The sequence below is a fragment of the Trachypithecus francoisi genome, unplaced genomic scaffold (assembly GCF_009764315.1).
Source record: "Trachypithecus francoisi isolate TF-2019V2 unplaced genomic scaffold, Tfra_2.0 Lachesis_group4, whole genome shotgun sequence".
Classification (NCBI taxonomy): domain Eukaryota; kingdom Metazoa; phylum Chordata; class Mammalia; order Primates; family Cercopithecidae; genus Trachypithecus; species Trachypithecus francoisi.
The window spans coordinates 132,797,983-132,815,255 of NW_022681469.1; the positions used below are offsets into that span (position 1 = coordinate 132,797,983).

The 17,273-nt window shown below is 38.7% G+C and overlaps 1 protein-coding gene across 4 annotated transcripts in view; it reads right to left on the minus strand.

Annotated features, from left to right (window-relative positions):
• AMPH (amphiphysin) overlaps nt 1–17,273 on the minus strand; it is a 247,059-nt gene that overhangs the window by 48,701 nt on the left and 181,085 nt on the right. For all 4 annotated transcript variants that reach the window (XR_004433135.1, XR_004433134.1, XM_033193703.1 and 1 more), the window contains exons 12-14: nt 5,976–6,092; nt 2,202–2,225; nt 172–195 (exon numbers count right to left, since the gene is read on the minus strand). Coding sequence is in view for 2 of the 4 variants with exons in the window: in XM_033193703.1 (XP_033049594.1) it covers nt 172–195; nt 2,202–2,225; nt 5,976–6,092 (165 nt within the window). In the remaining 2 variants the exon portion in view is untranslated. The remainder of the gene's footprint in view (nt 1–171; nt 196–2,201; nt 2,226–5,975; nt 6,093–17,273) is intronic.

Sequence of the window (17,273 nt, forward strand, 5' to 3'; positions counted from 1 at the left end):
GGCAGGTAGCACTAGTAAAACCAAATTGGAAAGTGATTACATTCATTGGCTTAAGGTTTAAATCTATGACTAGCAATGCCATGGGGAAACAGTTCATTCTAGAAAATATACTACGTATGTAATGCATATCAAATACCAAAAAAATCCAGAGTGTTCTGGATATTTACCTACCGGCTGTACCAAATCAGCGCTTGTCTGTATGGGTAAAGAAAATGGTAACAATAAGGCAAGTGAAGAAAATTCACTAACACAAAAAAATCCTATGCTGTCTAGAGTCAACATTCTGCCGAAGGCTATAGCTTTTACTGGCCTAGGAACAAATTTTACAACTTGTTTTGTGATGGGAATGATTTTTGCTCCAAAATTGTTTAAGACCACTGTAGAAAAGGTACAACTAAAACCCAAAGAAAGCCTCTGTCATTTTCTAGCATCAACAAGGATGTTTTATGGCTAGTACATGACTTCTGCTTTAGCAGACTCTGAAATGTAAAGTTTCAAACACATAAGCAAGTTTGAGAACATCGGAATAAGATCAAGCACTAGAGGTCAAGAAATTACACAGTAGCACACACTCTGACACAGTATCAGAAGAAAATACTCCCCAAACTCATCCTATACTTGGCTCTGTCTTTGAGGTGGATGTTTAGATGGAGAATGGTCTGATATTAACCAGTCTGACTACCTGGAGAGTTCTCTTGATGTCATTCCTCCAAATTAGCAGCAATTTTCTCCACATAAGAAAAAAATCTTGCAAAGTTGAGATAATTAATAAGCTGTGAGCAATTATGTTCAGAAAGTTGTTGTTTTGCATTCTTGTTATTGGTACCATTCCTAGCAAGTTTGTCCTCTGAAATGTTCAAAAGCTGTTTCTAGACGATACCTTCACCCTCTCCATACCCTCCCAGCTAGGGAAGGAAAATGTGTTACAGTTCCACTAAAGATATAAATATTGGAATAACAAAAAAGTATTGTCTTTTTAATCTCCAAGAAAATTAACACAGAGTTGAAGTTAGAATTCAAATGACTTGAGCATCAATCCATGCATGCCTTTTTGTGAATATATGAGTAAAACTTTTCACTAGAAAAGATATAACTTAGTCATTGGTGGTTTCAATCAACATTTTTAATCTCTCTTCTTGAGCACCTTCCTTGATGATCCAAGGATCTTAAAGACTGCAGTATAAGCCCTGCAACTGCAGAAAGAAGCGACAGACATCTTTTTGTTTTAAAGGGAGAAAGAAAGTGGCAAAGTCAATCCAGAAGTGGCATTGCCCAGGAATAGCTAGATCTATCAAACTTTCCTTTTTTTGCCTCACTATAAAAGAAGAAAACATACAACTTAAGTTGGGTTCTTAAGACCACATCACCAAGGCTTTTCTAAGACAAAGACCCTGCTACAAGGGATATGAGGCTGTAGAGGTGTGTGACCAGTCACCTAATTTCACAGCACCAATGAGACCACCACAAAACTCTGTTTGTGACACTTTCCCAAGTCTAAATTATGGAGTAGTTATCCTTACACATCAGATTAGCTGAATAAACATCAATAATAATATCTACCTTTTATTGACACATACCAGATACCAGGCTACATACTCTACAATTATCTTATTTAAACCTCACATAGCCTTCTGAGGTAGGCATTGTTACCCTTATTTTGCAAATGAGAAAAAATGATGCTTAGAGAGTTTTAGAAATTGCCCAAAGTCTCAAGGTTATAAGTAGAAGAGTTTGGACTAAAATCCAGGGCCATCCGGCTGTAAAGCTCAAGTTCTTATTAACTCAAGCTTCATTAAACAAAATAATTTTTTAAAAATGATTCCACGTGTCAAGTAGCCCATCTCTTTCCTTTTCTCATTCACACTTTCCTTGTCTTCTATTTAAGTGTGCATGTCCTTCACTACAATAGCTCCTTTTGCCATCAACCACCACAGAAAGAAACAAAGGGCCAATTTATTGACCATTATTCAAATTATTGACCATTATTCATCTAGGAATCTGGTCCACTGTACTCTTCCTTCACCATCATCTTCAGGTTCTCATAATGCTCAAGACTTTCAGTGGCCTAAGACCATCCTAGGGGACTACATCATCATTAAATTGTATGAGTCTTCTTTCTGTTGCAAATGAAATAAAATATAACAAGGTTTCCAAATTTCTGGGGATCAAGATACATGAAAACAGAGTTATTAGTGGCTTACCGTCCATAGGTCCCAGGGCAATGTCTGAAAGCAAATAAACAAAAATATTGTTAGTTATACAAATCCAAAACGTAAAAAAATGCTGACGTGACAAAAGTTCTTGAAATTATAAGCATTTTTAAAGCATTTTGTACAGCACTGTTCAACAGAATTTTTTTGGTGATGGAAATGATCCATATCTGTACTTATCCAGTATGGTAGCCCCGGTCACATGTGGCTATTGAGCACTTGAAATGTGCTAGGGTAACAAAAGCACATTTTAAATTTTACATAATTTTATTATACTTAATATAAGCTTAAATGGCATTTAGCTTTGGATAGCACAGGTCTAATCAATCTCACCCTTCACTATGTGAGTAGAAAACTATATTTGAAACATGAATGAGGTTACTTTAATACACACACACACACACACACACACACACACACACCTCTTTAAAATGAACTAAACAAGGTATCCAAATTTTAGAGCTTATCACATCTTTGAGGAAATGCAGGCCCTAATCACTGCTAATGCTATTTCCTTCCCATCTCATTTGAGAGGATATAGGATGACCAGTTTGATGGTAAATGAGCCCCAGAAAAATAGTTCTTCAATATGTTAAATTAGATGATAACACACTGCTCAATGAATTGGTAATCATACAAATTGGCAGAGCACCCCCTAAGACATGAATGAATTACACTTACTACTGCTATTTTAATTATAAAGCTTATGAATCCTGGGGAGTGAGGCCAGATGGTTCAAATGACTTCCACTATGGGTGAGGGGAGTAAGGAAGATTTCTCTTTCTTATTTCCTTTATGATTGAGAATTGCAGGTAAAGCCACATCCCATTATGCCCATGTCTTTGTGATTAGAATGGATCCATGTTTATGTACTTATTTTGAATCACTAAATGTGAACAGCAAACTAGAGAGCCTGGCATTCCCACCTTAAAAATATGATGGTTTCCAGTTGAGATTGCAAAGGCCTCATTTGGGTTCTGTATTATAGAAAGCAGGCCCTGAGTTCTAACTGATACCCACCCACCTGGTTGGGACCCATTCTAACCGCTCTGCACTGCCCGCCTTGCCTCTATCTCCATGCAGCCTGCCTGGTCTCTTGCTTAGCATCTTCTTGTAGGACGACTAAAACAGGAGAGAACAGCTCCATGGAAAGCCACAATTTTCTGTACATGGATCTAATATATGTTTTCTGATTATCTAGATGATTCGCATTTCATTGCTTCATAGCCCCTTAAGAATCAAAGATCATAAAAGCTAGTACATGTCTCTTCATCATGCACACATCAGCAGTATTTTCTTTAAAAGGAAGGCAGGAAATGTGAAATGTCATGTTTATCAATCCTCAGGATCATGAAAGGACGCGTTAGTGTGCACAGATACTGCAGGGATCACAAGATGAGGTGTTCTGCTAGCAGCAAGAACATCACTTGAAAACGTGGGGTCAGGTGACGAGTAAAGGAGGTCATTTTGAGTGAAGAGGAAAGAAACCAGGCAGACCTAACAGTGCTGTGCTTTTTTTGTCATTCAGTCAAAACTTTAGTTCTTAGCAAGAGAGGAGAGGTATGATCAAAGCTGGATTGTAGGACAACTATAGTGTAGTGACTCAGTTATGGTCACCAGGAGCCTAGAGGGTTTTATTACCTGGCCCTGAGGAAGAGCACAGGGACACACACAGCTTGCCCTCACTGCGGTGATATATGTCCTTCAGAACTAAGATTTTGAAGATTAAACCAAGGTCATTTTTGTTTAATTTTGAAGAATCTCTTAGTCATGAGGCCACACACAGTTTCATGATTTATGGATTATGTAATCATGAATTAACATGAAAGAGGTTTCTCTCCTGATTCAAACTTGTAGACAGAAATGCTATGAAATCTCACCCACTAATCATTCCAGCATCCACTGCAGAAACTTTGCTTCTGCCACAAAAGAAGCGAAGCATGGGCCAGGCATGGTGGCTCACACCTGTAATCCCAGCACTTTGGGAGGCCAAGGCAGGTAGACCACGAGGTCAGGAGATCGAGACCATCCTGGCAAACATGGTGAAAACCCATCTCTACTAAAAATACAAAAAATTAGCCAGGTGTGGTGGTGGACACCTGTAGTCCCAGCTACTCAGGAGGCTGAGGCAGGAGAATGACGTGAACCCAAGAGGCAAAGCTTCCAGTGAGCCAAGATCGCAGGGCTGCACTCCAGCCCGGGTGATAGAGTAAGACTCTGCCTCAAAAAAAAAAAAAAAAAAAAAAAAAGCATGGAGAGTAAGGCAGAGAAAATCCCGTGAATTCTGCAGGCTGTCTATACAATGAAAGAGCTCTGAGAAGGAAGTATATTCACTTTGTACATTCACTTTGTACTTTTCTTGGTCACCAAAGTGGAATCCTCAAACTTGCTGACAATACTTCTCAAAATATTGTTTTAGAGAACATTCCAATGAATATTAAGAAAAGTGTAGTTAACATAAATTTCTGTGGTCAAACAAATTTGGGAAACTCTAAGTTAAACAAACATAAACAGTCTTTTTTAATTGCAGAACTTCTCAGTCTTTAGTATTCTCAGTCTTTAATATTCATAATGCACATCATGAATCTTCTAGAAGAGAGTTAATACAGGAAGCTTCCTGGAACATTCACCTAAGAGATTCATTTTTTTTTTGTAAAGCATCTTTAAGGCTAGTGTCTAGACTATTAATTTCCTACTTTATTAACACTTTAGACATTTATTGTTCATATTTTACAACAGGAAGGCCTTTAGAAGTCCAATCACATTCTAGAATAAAGCATGGAATAGACATAATCCTTATTTATTGGGGTTCATATTGAGCTATTTATTCCCTAGTAGTTTAGTGTGATATACCAAGAAGGCTTCAAGACCAGGGAATCAAGCTAGGTCTCAATTCCTAGGGTGAATGTTGCAATACTCTTCCACTAATTCATTTGAAGCATACTCTAGCAACTTTGGTTTTGCCTAAATTCAAATGTGGGGCTCCAAACATTCGCAAAGTACTCATATAAACGGTTTCTGTTTTGTCAAATTTTGAGTTAACTTCCTTCTATTAGCATAGAGAGCTATAAACTAACTATATTCCAGAGGAGCTACCCACAGGTCATTACAGCATCTACCACCAGTATCCTCTGACAGAGAATGTAATGACAGTAACTATCAGAAAGGAAGAAATGTGGAGAGGGAGAGAGTGGTGAGCAAAAAGGCTTGGGGAAGCAAGGCAACTCTCCATCAAACCATAATCATGATCACAGGAGGGGAGCTTCTCCAATGTGGAGGATGAACACAGCATCATCAAGTTCAGAACTATCAACTCTGAAAATGGCTTCTGCTGGGCCGTGCTCTCATGGTCATTGCAAACACACCTTAACTTACAAAGTATGAGGAAGGGAAGTAGAGAAAACAGCAAGAAGAGTAAACTCAAAGCCAAAAGCAAGAGCTTCATCCAGGGAAGCTATAAAATGTATCCTGTAAACCTGAACAGTTCTGAGTGCAAAGTGGACACTGGTAACAATTACTCTGGGAGAGGAAACAGGAATATATGGTTATGCCAGCTCTATGGGTAGAGAAAGCTGATGGCATGGGAGGCTTAGAATAACTGATATCGATAAGGTCCCCTTTCTACCCCTCTTTCCTATTAGGAAATATCTGTCAACCAAAAGTAAAAATAGATAGTAGTCATGAAAAGTATAGGGATCATTGTTTACCACACTGAATTATTGAGGTTTATGAAATATCTCCAAACATCCAAAAAGCACCTGATACCTGAGACATGGGTGAGTGGGTCACTCCAGCAGAACCTGCAGGTGTCACCTCCGGCTTGAAAGGATCGAAGTCCAGATCCAGCAAAGTCTCCTCTTTCTTCACCTCAGGGACTTCGTTCTGTTAAAACAAACAACAAAACAAAACAAAACATGTATTAGCTTGAATCTGATAAGACCATGATATAGCCCATGTATACTCTCTCTAATATTATTATTGGGTATCCCCCAAACACACTTTTATAAGCATGGTGGCTCACCAATATGCGCCCAGTCACTCAGCTAAACACAGTGAGAAGGAAATAACTAACTCTGGCCAAGTATAACCTAAGTTGCCCTGGAATGTATTCCAGGCTCTAGCTCTTGTCCTTTGTCTAGCTCCAAGCCCAGTCAACAAAGAGAATGTTCCAAGGATGTATCCTAATGTACCAAGATGCAAGGAGTCTCTTCTGTCAGCTCAGAGAACTCAGATCAAGAAATTACAGATAACCCAATCGATAAAATGGGTCAAGATCTGGACTTACTACAGCAATACTGTTGATGTTCTTCTGGGAAGCTAAAATTTTAAAAGGAGGGTGCCACTGTGACCACATCCCAACTGCCTCATTCCCTCATTGGCACCCTATCCCTTGATTTGGTAATCACTTGATCCAGTCTTCATCCATAGTATTGTTAGTTTCAATTGTGTATGTGTATGAGTGAGGGTGAATGGGAGGGAGAGAGGAGACAGCCATGCCTCCCAACATTTGCTGCAAAATGAGCTCCCATTAATAATATTTTTGAATTAGAAAGAAGGTAAGCCAAATAAGACACAGGACAAAAGTCCTGCTCTGATAATAAAAAAAACTATAATACTAAACATTATCATTTGTTCATTTATTTCTGGTATCATAACACATGAAAACAATGTGGGCTTGAAATCGGCATAACCCAGACTTAAGTTACACAGTAAAGGGCCAGGCTAAGACAAAGTCCCATAAAGTATAACACAGAAAAGGGAGTTGGGGTCAGTTTCCATACAATTTAAATTATATGTGTTTAGCATTCAATATAAAATTCTTTAAAAAAAAAAACTCTGTTGCCTAGAAATTGAAATGTCAAACCAATGGCAAAGTATTACATAAAAACAGATTTTTGTAGACACATTTTTGAAGAACAGGAGTTATTTTAATTAATATTCATCACAGACACTAAAAACTGAGAAATGTATGAAAAGTGAGGGCCAGACAAGTGGCTCACGCCTGTAATCCCAGCACTTTGGGAGGCCAAGGTGGGCGGATCAGGAGGTCAAGAGATCAAGACCATCCTGGCTAACATGGTGAAACCCTGTCTCTAGTAAAAATGCAAAAAAAAAAAAAGAAAAGAAAAGAAAAAAGAAAAATTAGTTGGGCATGGTGGTGCATGCCTATAGTCCCAGCTACTTGGGAGGCTAAGGCAGGAGAATCACTTGAACCTGGGAGGCGAATGTTGCAGTGAGCTGAGATCTTGCCACTGCATTCTAGCATGGGTGATGGACCGAGGCTCCATTCCCTCCCAAAAATAAAAAAGAAAGAAAGAAAGAACAGTGAAGTGGTATAACCTAAATATTTTCCTTAGCATATCCGTACTCATTGCAGAAGAAAGCTTCTAATACATCATGCTATTAGCCTTGTGTTTTCTATTTTGCAGCATAGTAACTCCCCATATATACTTTTAAAAAAAATTCACAAGGATAATGCCCTTCTGAGAGCTCTACTTTCTTTACTAATTACAATCACAAAACTATCAACCGATTTCCTATTCAAAATCTGCGTAAGCTTTGTTTTTCCCCAACTTTTATGTTGGTACAAATTATATTTTTAAAATTTAGTAAATGTATTCTACTTGGAATATGATAGGCACTGTTCGAAGAACTTTACACATATGGACATTACCTCAAGTTAACAACACACTTTGGTGCAGTCTAATATTGACAACACTTTATTGCCTTTAAAGCATTTATCTTGCCATGTTCTCCAAACTGCATTGTACTTGCCTTTTCAAATGTAATCCTTACAAAAAATTGAGGGAGAGATGGCAGCAATTCCCCATTTGGGAGAATGAATAGAATTGGCTGAATGGTGATCTGTTGTCATGGCCCCCAGCTGCCATGCAGCAGAGGTAAGACTGCAGTTGGTACCTCTGACTCCAAGGCCTGCCAGGCTGCCGATGATGCCCCAGACCCAAGTTTTTCAATTAGGAACCCCAAGAATCCGCAGAGGAATTCTCAAAGTTCTGCAAGTTCTCCACAAAATTTTAGGTCATGTGAATATATTCATTATTTCCCTTTAAGCCGAATGAATCCCCTTAAGGAAGCTCAAATGGGAATTTAGAGATGAAGGATGAAATGAGGCATCAGACTACAATGGGCTATGCTCAGACTTTGATTGAGATCAATCTGTGTTTATACCCCAATTTTACCACTCTCCCTGGCCAATTAATTGAGCTTTTCTGAGCCTCGGTTTCTTCGTGAATAAAAATTAATAAGACCTAATAGGATTACCATGAGTAATAAAGATGATAAATGCATATGTACATAATAGCTAGGAAATACTCAAAATGGAAATGGAAGCTAATGTTATTGATTACCATTAGCAATAATGCATACATGTGATTATGGTTTGGCTCTGTGTCCCCACCCAAATATCATCTCAAATTGTAATCACCATGTGTGAAGGGAGGGACCTGGTGGGAGGTGACTGGATCATGGGGGTAGTTTCCCCGATGTTGTTCTCACAATAGTGAGTGAGTTCTTGTGAGAGTTGATGGTTTTAAAGTGTGGCACTTCCCCACTTGCTGTCTCTCTCCTGCCACTATTTAACCTGCCTTTCACCTGCTTCCCTTTCACCTTCTGCCATGATTGAAAGTTTCTGGAGGCCTCCCCAGTCATGCAGAACTGTGAGTTAATTAAACCTTTTTCTTTATAAATGACCCAGTCTCAGGTAATTCTTTCTAGCAGTGTGAAAATGGACTAATACAACATGTGAATACATAAAATTACTGTCATCAAATATCCATAATGCCAATTTGACTGCCTTCAAAATATGTAGCTGTTTTTTTCAGACTCAGCTTCTACTTAGCTTTGCCCTCTTAATCTTGAGAATTATCCCTTAAGGTACTCATGTCAAAGAATATTCTGGTAAAGCTACAAAAATAGCAAAAGGATTTTGCCTGCTTACGTAGTATTCTTTCTTAAAAGGGCAGGAATGTACTCACAACTCTGTCACTACATGTTGAAACACAGTAAAGTACAATTTTCCTTAACAAGACAAATGAATCGTGTACACCTTCATCACAATTAGAGTACATATGGTATGGTCTCAACATTCTTAGCTTTTTGGGAACTTGATCATGAGTACTGCTTTACCATCAGAAATCTACAAGGAGTGACTTGGAATGTGCTCCTAAGAAAGGAGACCAGCTGTGGAAACCACAGTGGGGAAAAATCTTCCAATAGGAAAATATTGCCAATTGTAATAATCTGTGCTATGTTTCATGAGGTGTCTTCTACTTGGGACATCTAAGTTTATTAGCAAGGTACTGGACCTCTTCCAGTGCAGATGTGCAATTTGAGCATAATCTGTATGCCTAGCCTTGCCACGGCTTCTTGATAGATGGATTTTACTTCCCCAAGCCTTATGTGGGGTTGACCATATGTCATGCTTTAGCTAATGGATATTAGTTAATGTAATGCAAACAAAGGTTGGAAATGTGCTTTCATAGTTGGTTGGTTGGTTTGCATTCCTGCCATTCACCATGAAAAGTACAGCCTTGCGTAGCTGCTAGTCCGAAAAGAATGAGACACATGCAGCACATGTGGGCCAATCATAACGTAAGTTTCTAATCAGGGTTAAAGACAAATTCATAAAAAGAACCAGAGAAAAGAAGACATTTCACTGACAGAGGAACAACATGAGGGTAGCAGTAGATTTCTCACCAGAAATAATGAAGCTAAAAGACAGTGAGGAAAGTACTAAGAAAAAGAAACTGTCAACTTAGAATTCTATGCCTCTTGATAATACTTTTTAAAATAAAAATTCAATGAAGATTTTCAGACAAACAAAATCAGGAAGAACACATCACCCTTATATACACACTACAACTGATGTGAAAGCTATCTTTCAGGCAAGGGAAAACGATAACAGAAATATGCGTCTACATAAAGGAGGAGAACCAGAAATACTAACTGCCTAGGTAGCTATATGTGAGTTTTTATTATTTAAATCTTTTAAAAAGATAATTGGCTGCTTATACAAAAATCATAACAAAGTAATGTGAAGTTTATGATGTAGATAAAATAAAACCCATGAAAAAAATTGCACAAAAACAGAAGTGGGGAAATGAGAGTATATTATTATTAGATTTTTATATTGTACCTTAAATGACTTTATATAATTGAAAGTTAGACTGTGATAAATTAAAATGTATACTAAAACCCTAAAGTAACCACTAAAATGACAAAACAATGTTATAGCTATAAGCAAATAAAGAAAATTAAAGATAATAATAAAAATGTTCAATTAAGACAAAAGAAAGCAGAACAAGAAGGTTAAATGAGCAGGGAGAAAATGGAAAACAAGTGATCAATGTGCTAGAGTTAAACTTCATCATATGAATAATAACCTTAAATGAAAATGGTCTAAATCATGCAATTAAAAGGCATAGATTATCTAATTATACAGAAAAGCAAGACCCAACTAGATACTGTACAGAAGAAACTAATTTGAAATATGTAGACACAAATAGGTTCAAAGTAAAAGGATATAAAGGATACACCATGCCAATCTAACAAAAAAAAAGCTGTAATAATTACATTAACAAAGAAAAGTAGATTTCAAATCAAAGAATATTATCATGGATAAAGAGGATCATTGCCTAAACATTTATGCACTCAATTACACAGCTTCAACATAAAGCAAAAACCAAGAGAGCTGTAAAAAAAAAAAAAATTAAAAAGCACACACACTTTTATAGGAAAGACTTCAATGTTCCTCTTTCAATAATTGAAAGAACAAATGGAGAGAAAATGAGCAATGGTATAAAAGATTTAGATAACACTATGACTAAATTTGACCTAATTTATACTTATAACATTCTGTCCAACAACAGCAGAATATAAATTCTATTCAAGTGTACATGGAAATGTAACATGATAAGCAGTATTCTAAGGCATTAAATAGGTCTCAACTAATTCTTTTTTAAAGGCCCCATCTGTGATTTTATTACTAAAAACAAACAAACAAATGAACAAAAAACAAAATGGAACCTCTTTCTTGCACAGACACCAGAGACAATGCTAAAAAGTTCCCAGTATAACTTTACTATAAAGACATACATGGGGGTTCCAAGATGTCCGAATAGGAACAGCTCCAGTCTACAGATCCCAGCGTGAGGACCGCAGAAGACGGGTGATTTCTGCATTTCCAACTGAGGTACCAGGTTCATCTCACTGGTGCTTGTGGGACAGTGGGTGCAGGACAGTGGGTGCAGCCAACCGAGTGTGAGCTGAAGCACAGAGAGGCATCGCCTCACCTGGGAAGCGCAAGGGGTCAGGGAATTCCCTTTCCTAGCCAAGGGAAGCTGTGACAGATGGCACCTGGAAAATCAGGTCACTCCCAACCTAATACTGTGCTTTTCCAAATGGCACAGCAGGAGATTATATCCTGCGCCTGGCTCAGAGGGTCCCATGCCCATGGAGCCTTGTTCATTGCTAGGACAGCAGTCTGAGATCAAACTGCAAGGTGGCAATGAGCCTAGGGGAGGGGCGCCCACCACTGCTGAGGCTTGAGTAGGTAAACAAAGTGGTCGGGTAGCTGGAACTGGGTGGAACCCAATGCAGCTCAAGGAGGCCTGCCTGCCTCTGTAGACTCCACCTCTGGGGGCAGGGCATAGCCAAACAAAAGGCAGCAGAAACCTCTGCAGACTTAAATGTCCCTGTCTGACAGCTTTGAAGAGAGTAGTGGTTCTCCCAGCACGGAGTTTGAGATCTGAGAACAGACAGACTGCCTCCTCAAGTGGGTCCCTGACCCCTGAGTAGCCTAACTGGGAGGCACCCCACAGTAGAGGCAGACTGACACCTCACATGGCTAGGTACCCCCCTGAGACGAAGCTTCCAGAGGAACAATCAGGCAGCAACATTTGCTGTTCAGCAATATTTGCTGTTCTGAGGCCTCCACTGCTGATACCCAGGCAAACGGTCTGGAGTGGACCTCAGGCAAACTCCAACAGACCTGCAGCTGAGAGTCCTGACTGTTAGAAGGAAAACTAACAAACAGAAAGGACATCCACACCAAAACCCCATCTGTGCATCACCATTACCAAAGACCAAAGGTAGATAAAATCACAAAGAGGGGGAAAAAACAGAACAGAAAAGCTGAAAATTCTAAAAATCAGAGCACCTCTCCCCCTCCAAAGGAACACAGCTCCTCACCAACAACGGAACAAAGCTGGATGGAGAATGACTTTGACAAGTTGAGAGAAGTCGTCAGATGTTCAAACTTCTCCGAGCTAAAGGAGGAAGTTGGAACCCATCGTAAAGAAGCTAAAAACCTTGAAAAAAGATTAAACGAATGGCTAACTCAAATAACCAGTGTAGAGAAGTCCTTAAATGACCTGATGGAGCTGGTCATTTGGAAAACACTCTGCAGGATATTATCCGGAGAACATCCCCAACGTAGCAAGGCAGGCAAACATTCAAATTCAGGAAACACAGAGAACACCACAAACATACTCCTTGAGAAGAGCAACTCCAAGACACATAATTGTCAGATTCACCAAAGTTGAAATGAAGGAAAAAATGTTAAGGGCAGCCAGAGAGAAATGTCGGGTTATCCACAAAGGGAAGCCCATCAGACTAATAGCAGATCTCTTGGCACAAACTCTACAAGCCAGAAGAGAGTGGGGGACAATATTCAACATTCTTAAAGAAAAGAATTTTCAACCCAGAATTTCATATCCAGCCAAACTAAGCTTCATAAGTGAAGGAGAAATAAAATCCTGTACAGACAAGCAAATGCTGAGAGATTTTGTCACCACTAGGCTGCCCTACAAGAGCTCCTGAAGGAAGCACTAAACATGGAAAGGAACAACCGGTACCAGCCACTGCAAAAACATGCCAAATTGTAATGACTATCAATGCCAGGAAGAAACTGCATCAACTAATGAGGAAAATGACCAGCTAACATCATAATGACGGATCAAATTCACACATAACAATATTAACCTTAAATATAAATGGGCTGAATGCTCCAATTAAAAGACAGACTGGCAAACTGGATAAAGAGTCAAGACCCATCAGTGTGCTGTATTCAGGAGACCCATCTCACATGCAGAGACACATATAGGCTCAAAATAAAGGGATGAAGGAAGATCTGCCAAGCAAATGGCAAACAAAAAACTGGTAGGGGTTGCAATCCAAGTCTCTGATAAAACAGACTTTAAACCAACAAAGATCAAAAGAGACAAAGAAGGCCATTACATAGTGGTAAAGAGATCAATTCAACAAGAAGAGCTAACTATCCTAAATATATACGGGCCAAATCAGGAGTGCCCAGATTCATAAAGCGAGTCCTTAGAGACCTACAAAGAGACTTAGACCCCCACACAATAATAACGGGAGACTATAACACCCCACTGTCAACATTAGACAGATCAATGAGACAGAAAGTTAACAAGGATATCTAGGAATTGAACTCAGTTCTGCACCAAACGGACCTAATAGACATCTACAGAACTCTCCACCTCAAATCAACAGAATATACGTTCTTCTCAGCACCACATCACACTTATTCCAAAACTGACCAAATAGTTGGAAGTAAAAAGCTCCTCAGCAAATGTAAAAGAACAGAAATTATAACAAACTGTCTCTCAGACCACAGCACAATCAAAGTAGAACTCAGGATTAAGAAACTCACTCAAAACCACTCAACTACATGGAAACTGAACAACCTGCTCCTGAATGACTACTGGGTATGTAACGAAATGAAGGCAGAAATAAAGATGTTCTTTGAAACCAATGAGAACAAAGACACAACATACCAGAATCTCTAGGACACATTTAAAGCAATGTGTAGAGGGAAATTCATAGCACTAAATGCCCACAGGAGAAAGCAGGAAAGACCTAAAATTGACACTCTAACATCACAATTAAAAAAACTAGAGAAGTTAGAGTGAACACATTCAAAAGCTAGCAGAAGGCAAGAAATAACTAAGATCAGAGCAGAACTGAAAGAGATAGAGACACAAGAAACCGTTCAAAAAATCAGTGAATCCAGGAGCTGGTTTTTTTGAAAAGATCAACAAAATTGATAGCTCACTAGCAAGACTAATAAAGAAGAAAAGAGAGAAGAATCAAATAGACGCAATCAAAAATAATAAAGGGGATATCATCACCGATCCCACAGAAATACAAATTACCATCAGAGAATACTATAAACACCTCTATGCAAATAAACTAGAAAACCTAGAAGAAATGGATAAATTCCTGGACACATACACTCTCCCAAGACTAAACCAGGAAGAAGTTGAATCCCTAAATAGACCAATAACAGGCTCTGAAATTGATGCAATAATTAATAGTCTACCAACCAAAAACAGTCCAGGACCAGACTGATTCACAGCCAAATTCTACCAGAGGTACAAGGAGGAGCTGGTACCATTCCTTCTGAAACTATTCCGATCAATCAGAAAAGAGGGAATCCTCCCTGACTCATTTTATGAGGCCAACAACATCCTGATACCAAAGCCTGGCAGAGACACAACAAAAAAAGAGAATTTTAGACCAATATCCCTGATGAACATTGATGCAAAAATCTTCAATAAAATACTGGCAAACCGAATCTAGCAGCACATCAAAAAGCTTATCCATCATGATCAAGCGGGCTTCATCCCTGGGATGCAAGGCCGGTTCAATATATGAAAATCAATAAAAGTAATCCATCATATAAACAGAACCAAAGACAAAAACCACATGATTATCTCAACAGATGCAGAAAAGGCCTTTGACAAAATTCAACAGCCCTTCATGCTAAAAACTCTCAATAAATTAGGTATTGATGGGATGTATCTCAAAATAATAAGAGCTATTTATGACAAACCCACAGCCAATATCATACTGAATAGGCAAAAACTGGAAGTATTCCCTTTGAAAACTGGCACAAGACAGGGATGTCCTCTCTCACCACTCCTATTCAATATAGTGTTGGAAGTTCTGGCCAGGGCAATAAGGCAGGAGAAAGAAATAAAGTGTATTCAATTATGAAAAGAGGAAGTCAAACTGTCCCTGTTTGCAGATGACATGATTGTATATTTAGAAAACCCCATTGTCTCAGCCCAAAATCTCCTTAAGCTGATAAGCAACTTCAGCAAAGTCTTAGAATACAAAATCAATGTGCAAAAAATCACAAACATTCTTATACACTGATAACAGACAAACAGAGAGCCAAATCATGAGTGAACTCCCATTCACAATTGCTTCAAAGAGAATAAAATACCTAGGAATCCAGCTTACAGGGGATGTGAAGGACCTCTTCAAGGAGAACTACAAACCACTGCTCAACAAAATAAAAGAGGACACAAACAAATGGAAGAACATACCATGCTCACGGATAGGAAGAATCAATATCATGAAAATGGCCATACTGCCCAAGGTAATTTATAGATTCAATGCCATCCCCATCAAGCTACCAATGACTTTCTTCACAGAATTGGAAAAAACTACTTTAAAGTCCACATGGAACCAAAAAAGAGCCTGTATTGCCAAGTCAATCCTAAGCAAAAAGAACAAAGCTGGAGGCATCATGCTACCTGACTTCAAACTATACTACAAGGCTACAGTAACCAAAACAGCATGGTACTGGTACCAAAACAGAGATATAGACCAATGGAACAGAACAGAGACCTCAGAAATAATGCCACACATCTTATAACAATCTGATCTTTGACAAACCTGACAAAAACAAGAAATGGGGAAAAGATTCCCTATTTAATAAATGGTGGTATGAAAACTGGCTAGCCATATGTAGAAAGCTGAAACTGGATCATTTCCTTACACTTTATACAAAAATTAATTCAAGATGGATTAAAGACTTAAATGTTAACCTAAAACCATAAAAACCCTAGAAGAAAACCTACGCAATACCATTCAGGACATGGGCATGGACAAGGACTTCATGTCTAAAACACCAAAAGCAATGGCAACAAAAGCCAAAATTGACAAATGGGATCTAATTAAACTAAATAGCTTCTGCATGGCAAAAGAAACTACCATCAGAGTGAACAGGCAACCTACAGAACGGGAGAACATTTTTGCTATCCACTTATCTGACAAAGGGCTAATATCCAGAATCTACAAAGAACTCAAACAAATTTACAAGAAAAAAACAAACAATCCCATCAAAAACTGGGCAAAGGATATGAACAGACACTTCTCAAAAGAAGACATTTATGCAGCCAACAGACACACGAAAAAATGCTCATCATCACTGGCCATCAGAGAAATGCAAATCAAAACCACAATGAGATGCCATCTCACACCAGTTAGAATGGCGATCATTAAAAAGTCAGGAAACAACAGGTGCTGGAGAGGATGTGGAGAAATAGGAACACTTTTACACTGTTGGTGGGACTGTAAACTAGTTCAGCCATTGTGGAAGACAGTGTGGCGATTCCTCAAGGATCTAGAACTAGAAATACCATTTGACCCAGCCATCGCATTACTGGGTATATACCCAAAGGATTATAAATCATGCTGCTATAAAGACACATGTACACGTATGTTTATTGTGGTACTATTCACAATAGCAAAGACTTGGAACCAACCCAAATGTCCATCAATGATAGACTGGATTAAGAAAATGTGGCACATATACACCATGGAATACTATGCAGCCATAAAAAAGGACGAGTTCATGTCCTTTGTAGGGACATGGATGAAGCTGGAAACCATCATTCTCAGCAAACTGTTGCAAGGACAAAAAACCAAACACTGCATGTTCTCACTCATAGGTGGGAATTGAACAATGAGAACACTTGGACACAGGAAGGGAAACATCACACACTGGGGCCTGTCGTGGGGCTGGGGGAGGAGGGAGGGATAGCATTAGGAGATATACCTAATGTAAATGATGAGTTAATGGGTACAGCACACCAACATGGCACATGTATACATATGCAACAAACCTGCACATTGTGCACATGTACCCTATAACTTAAAGTATAATAATAACAAAAAAAGACCTATGCATGTGTGTGTGCATTGAAGCAATATTCACAACAGCAAAGACAT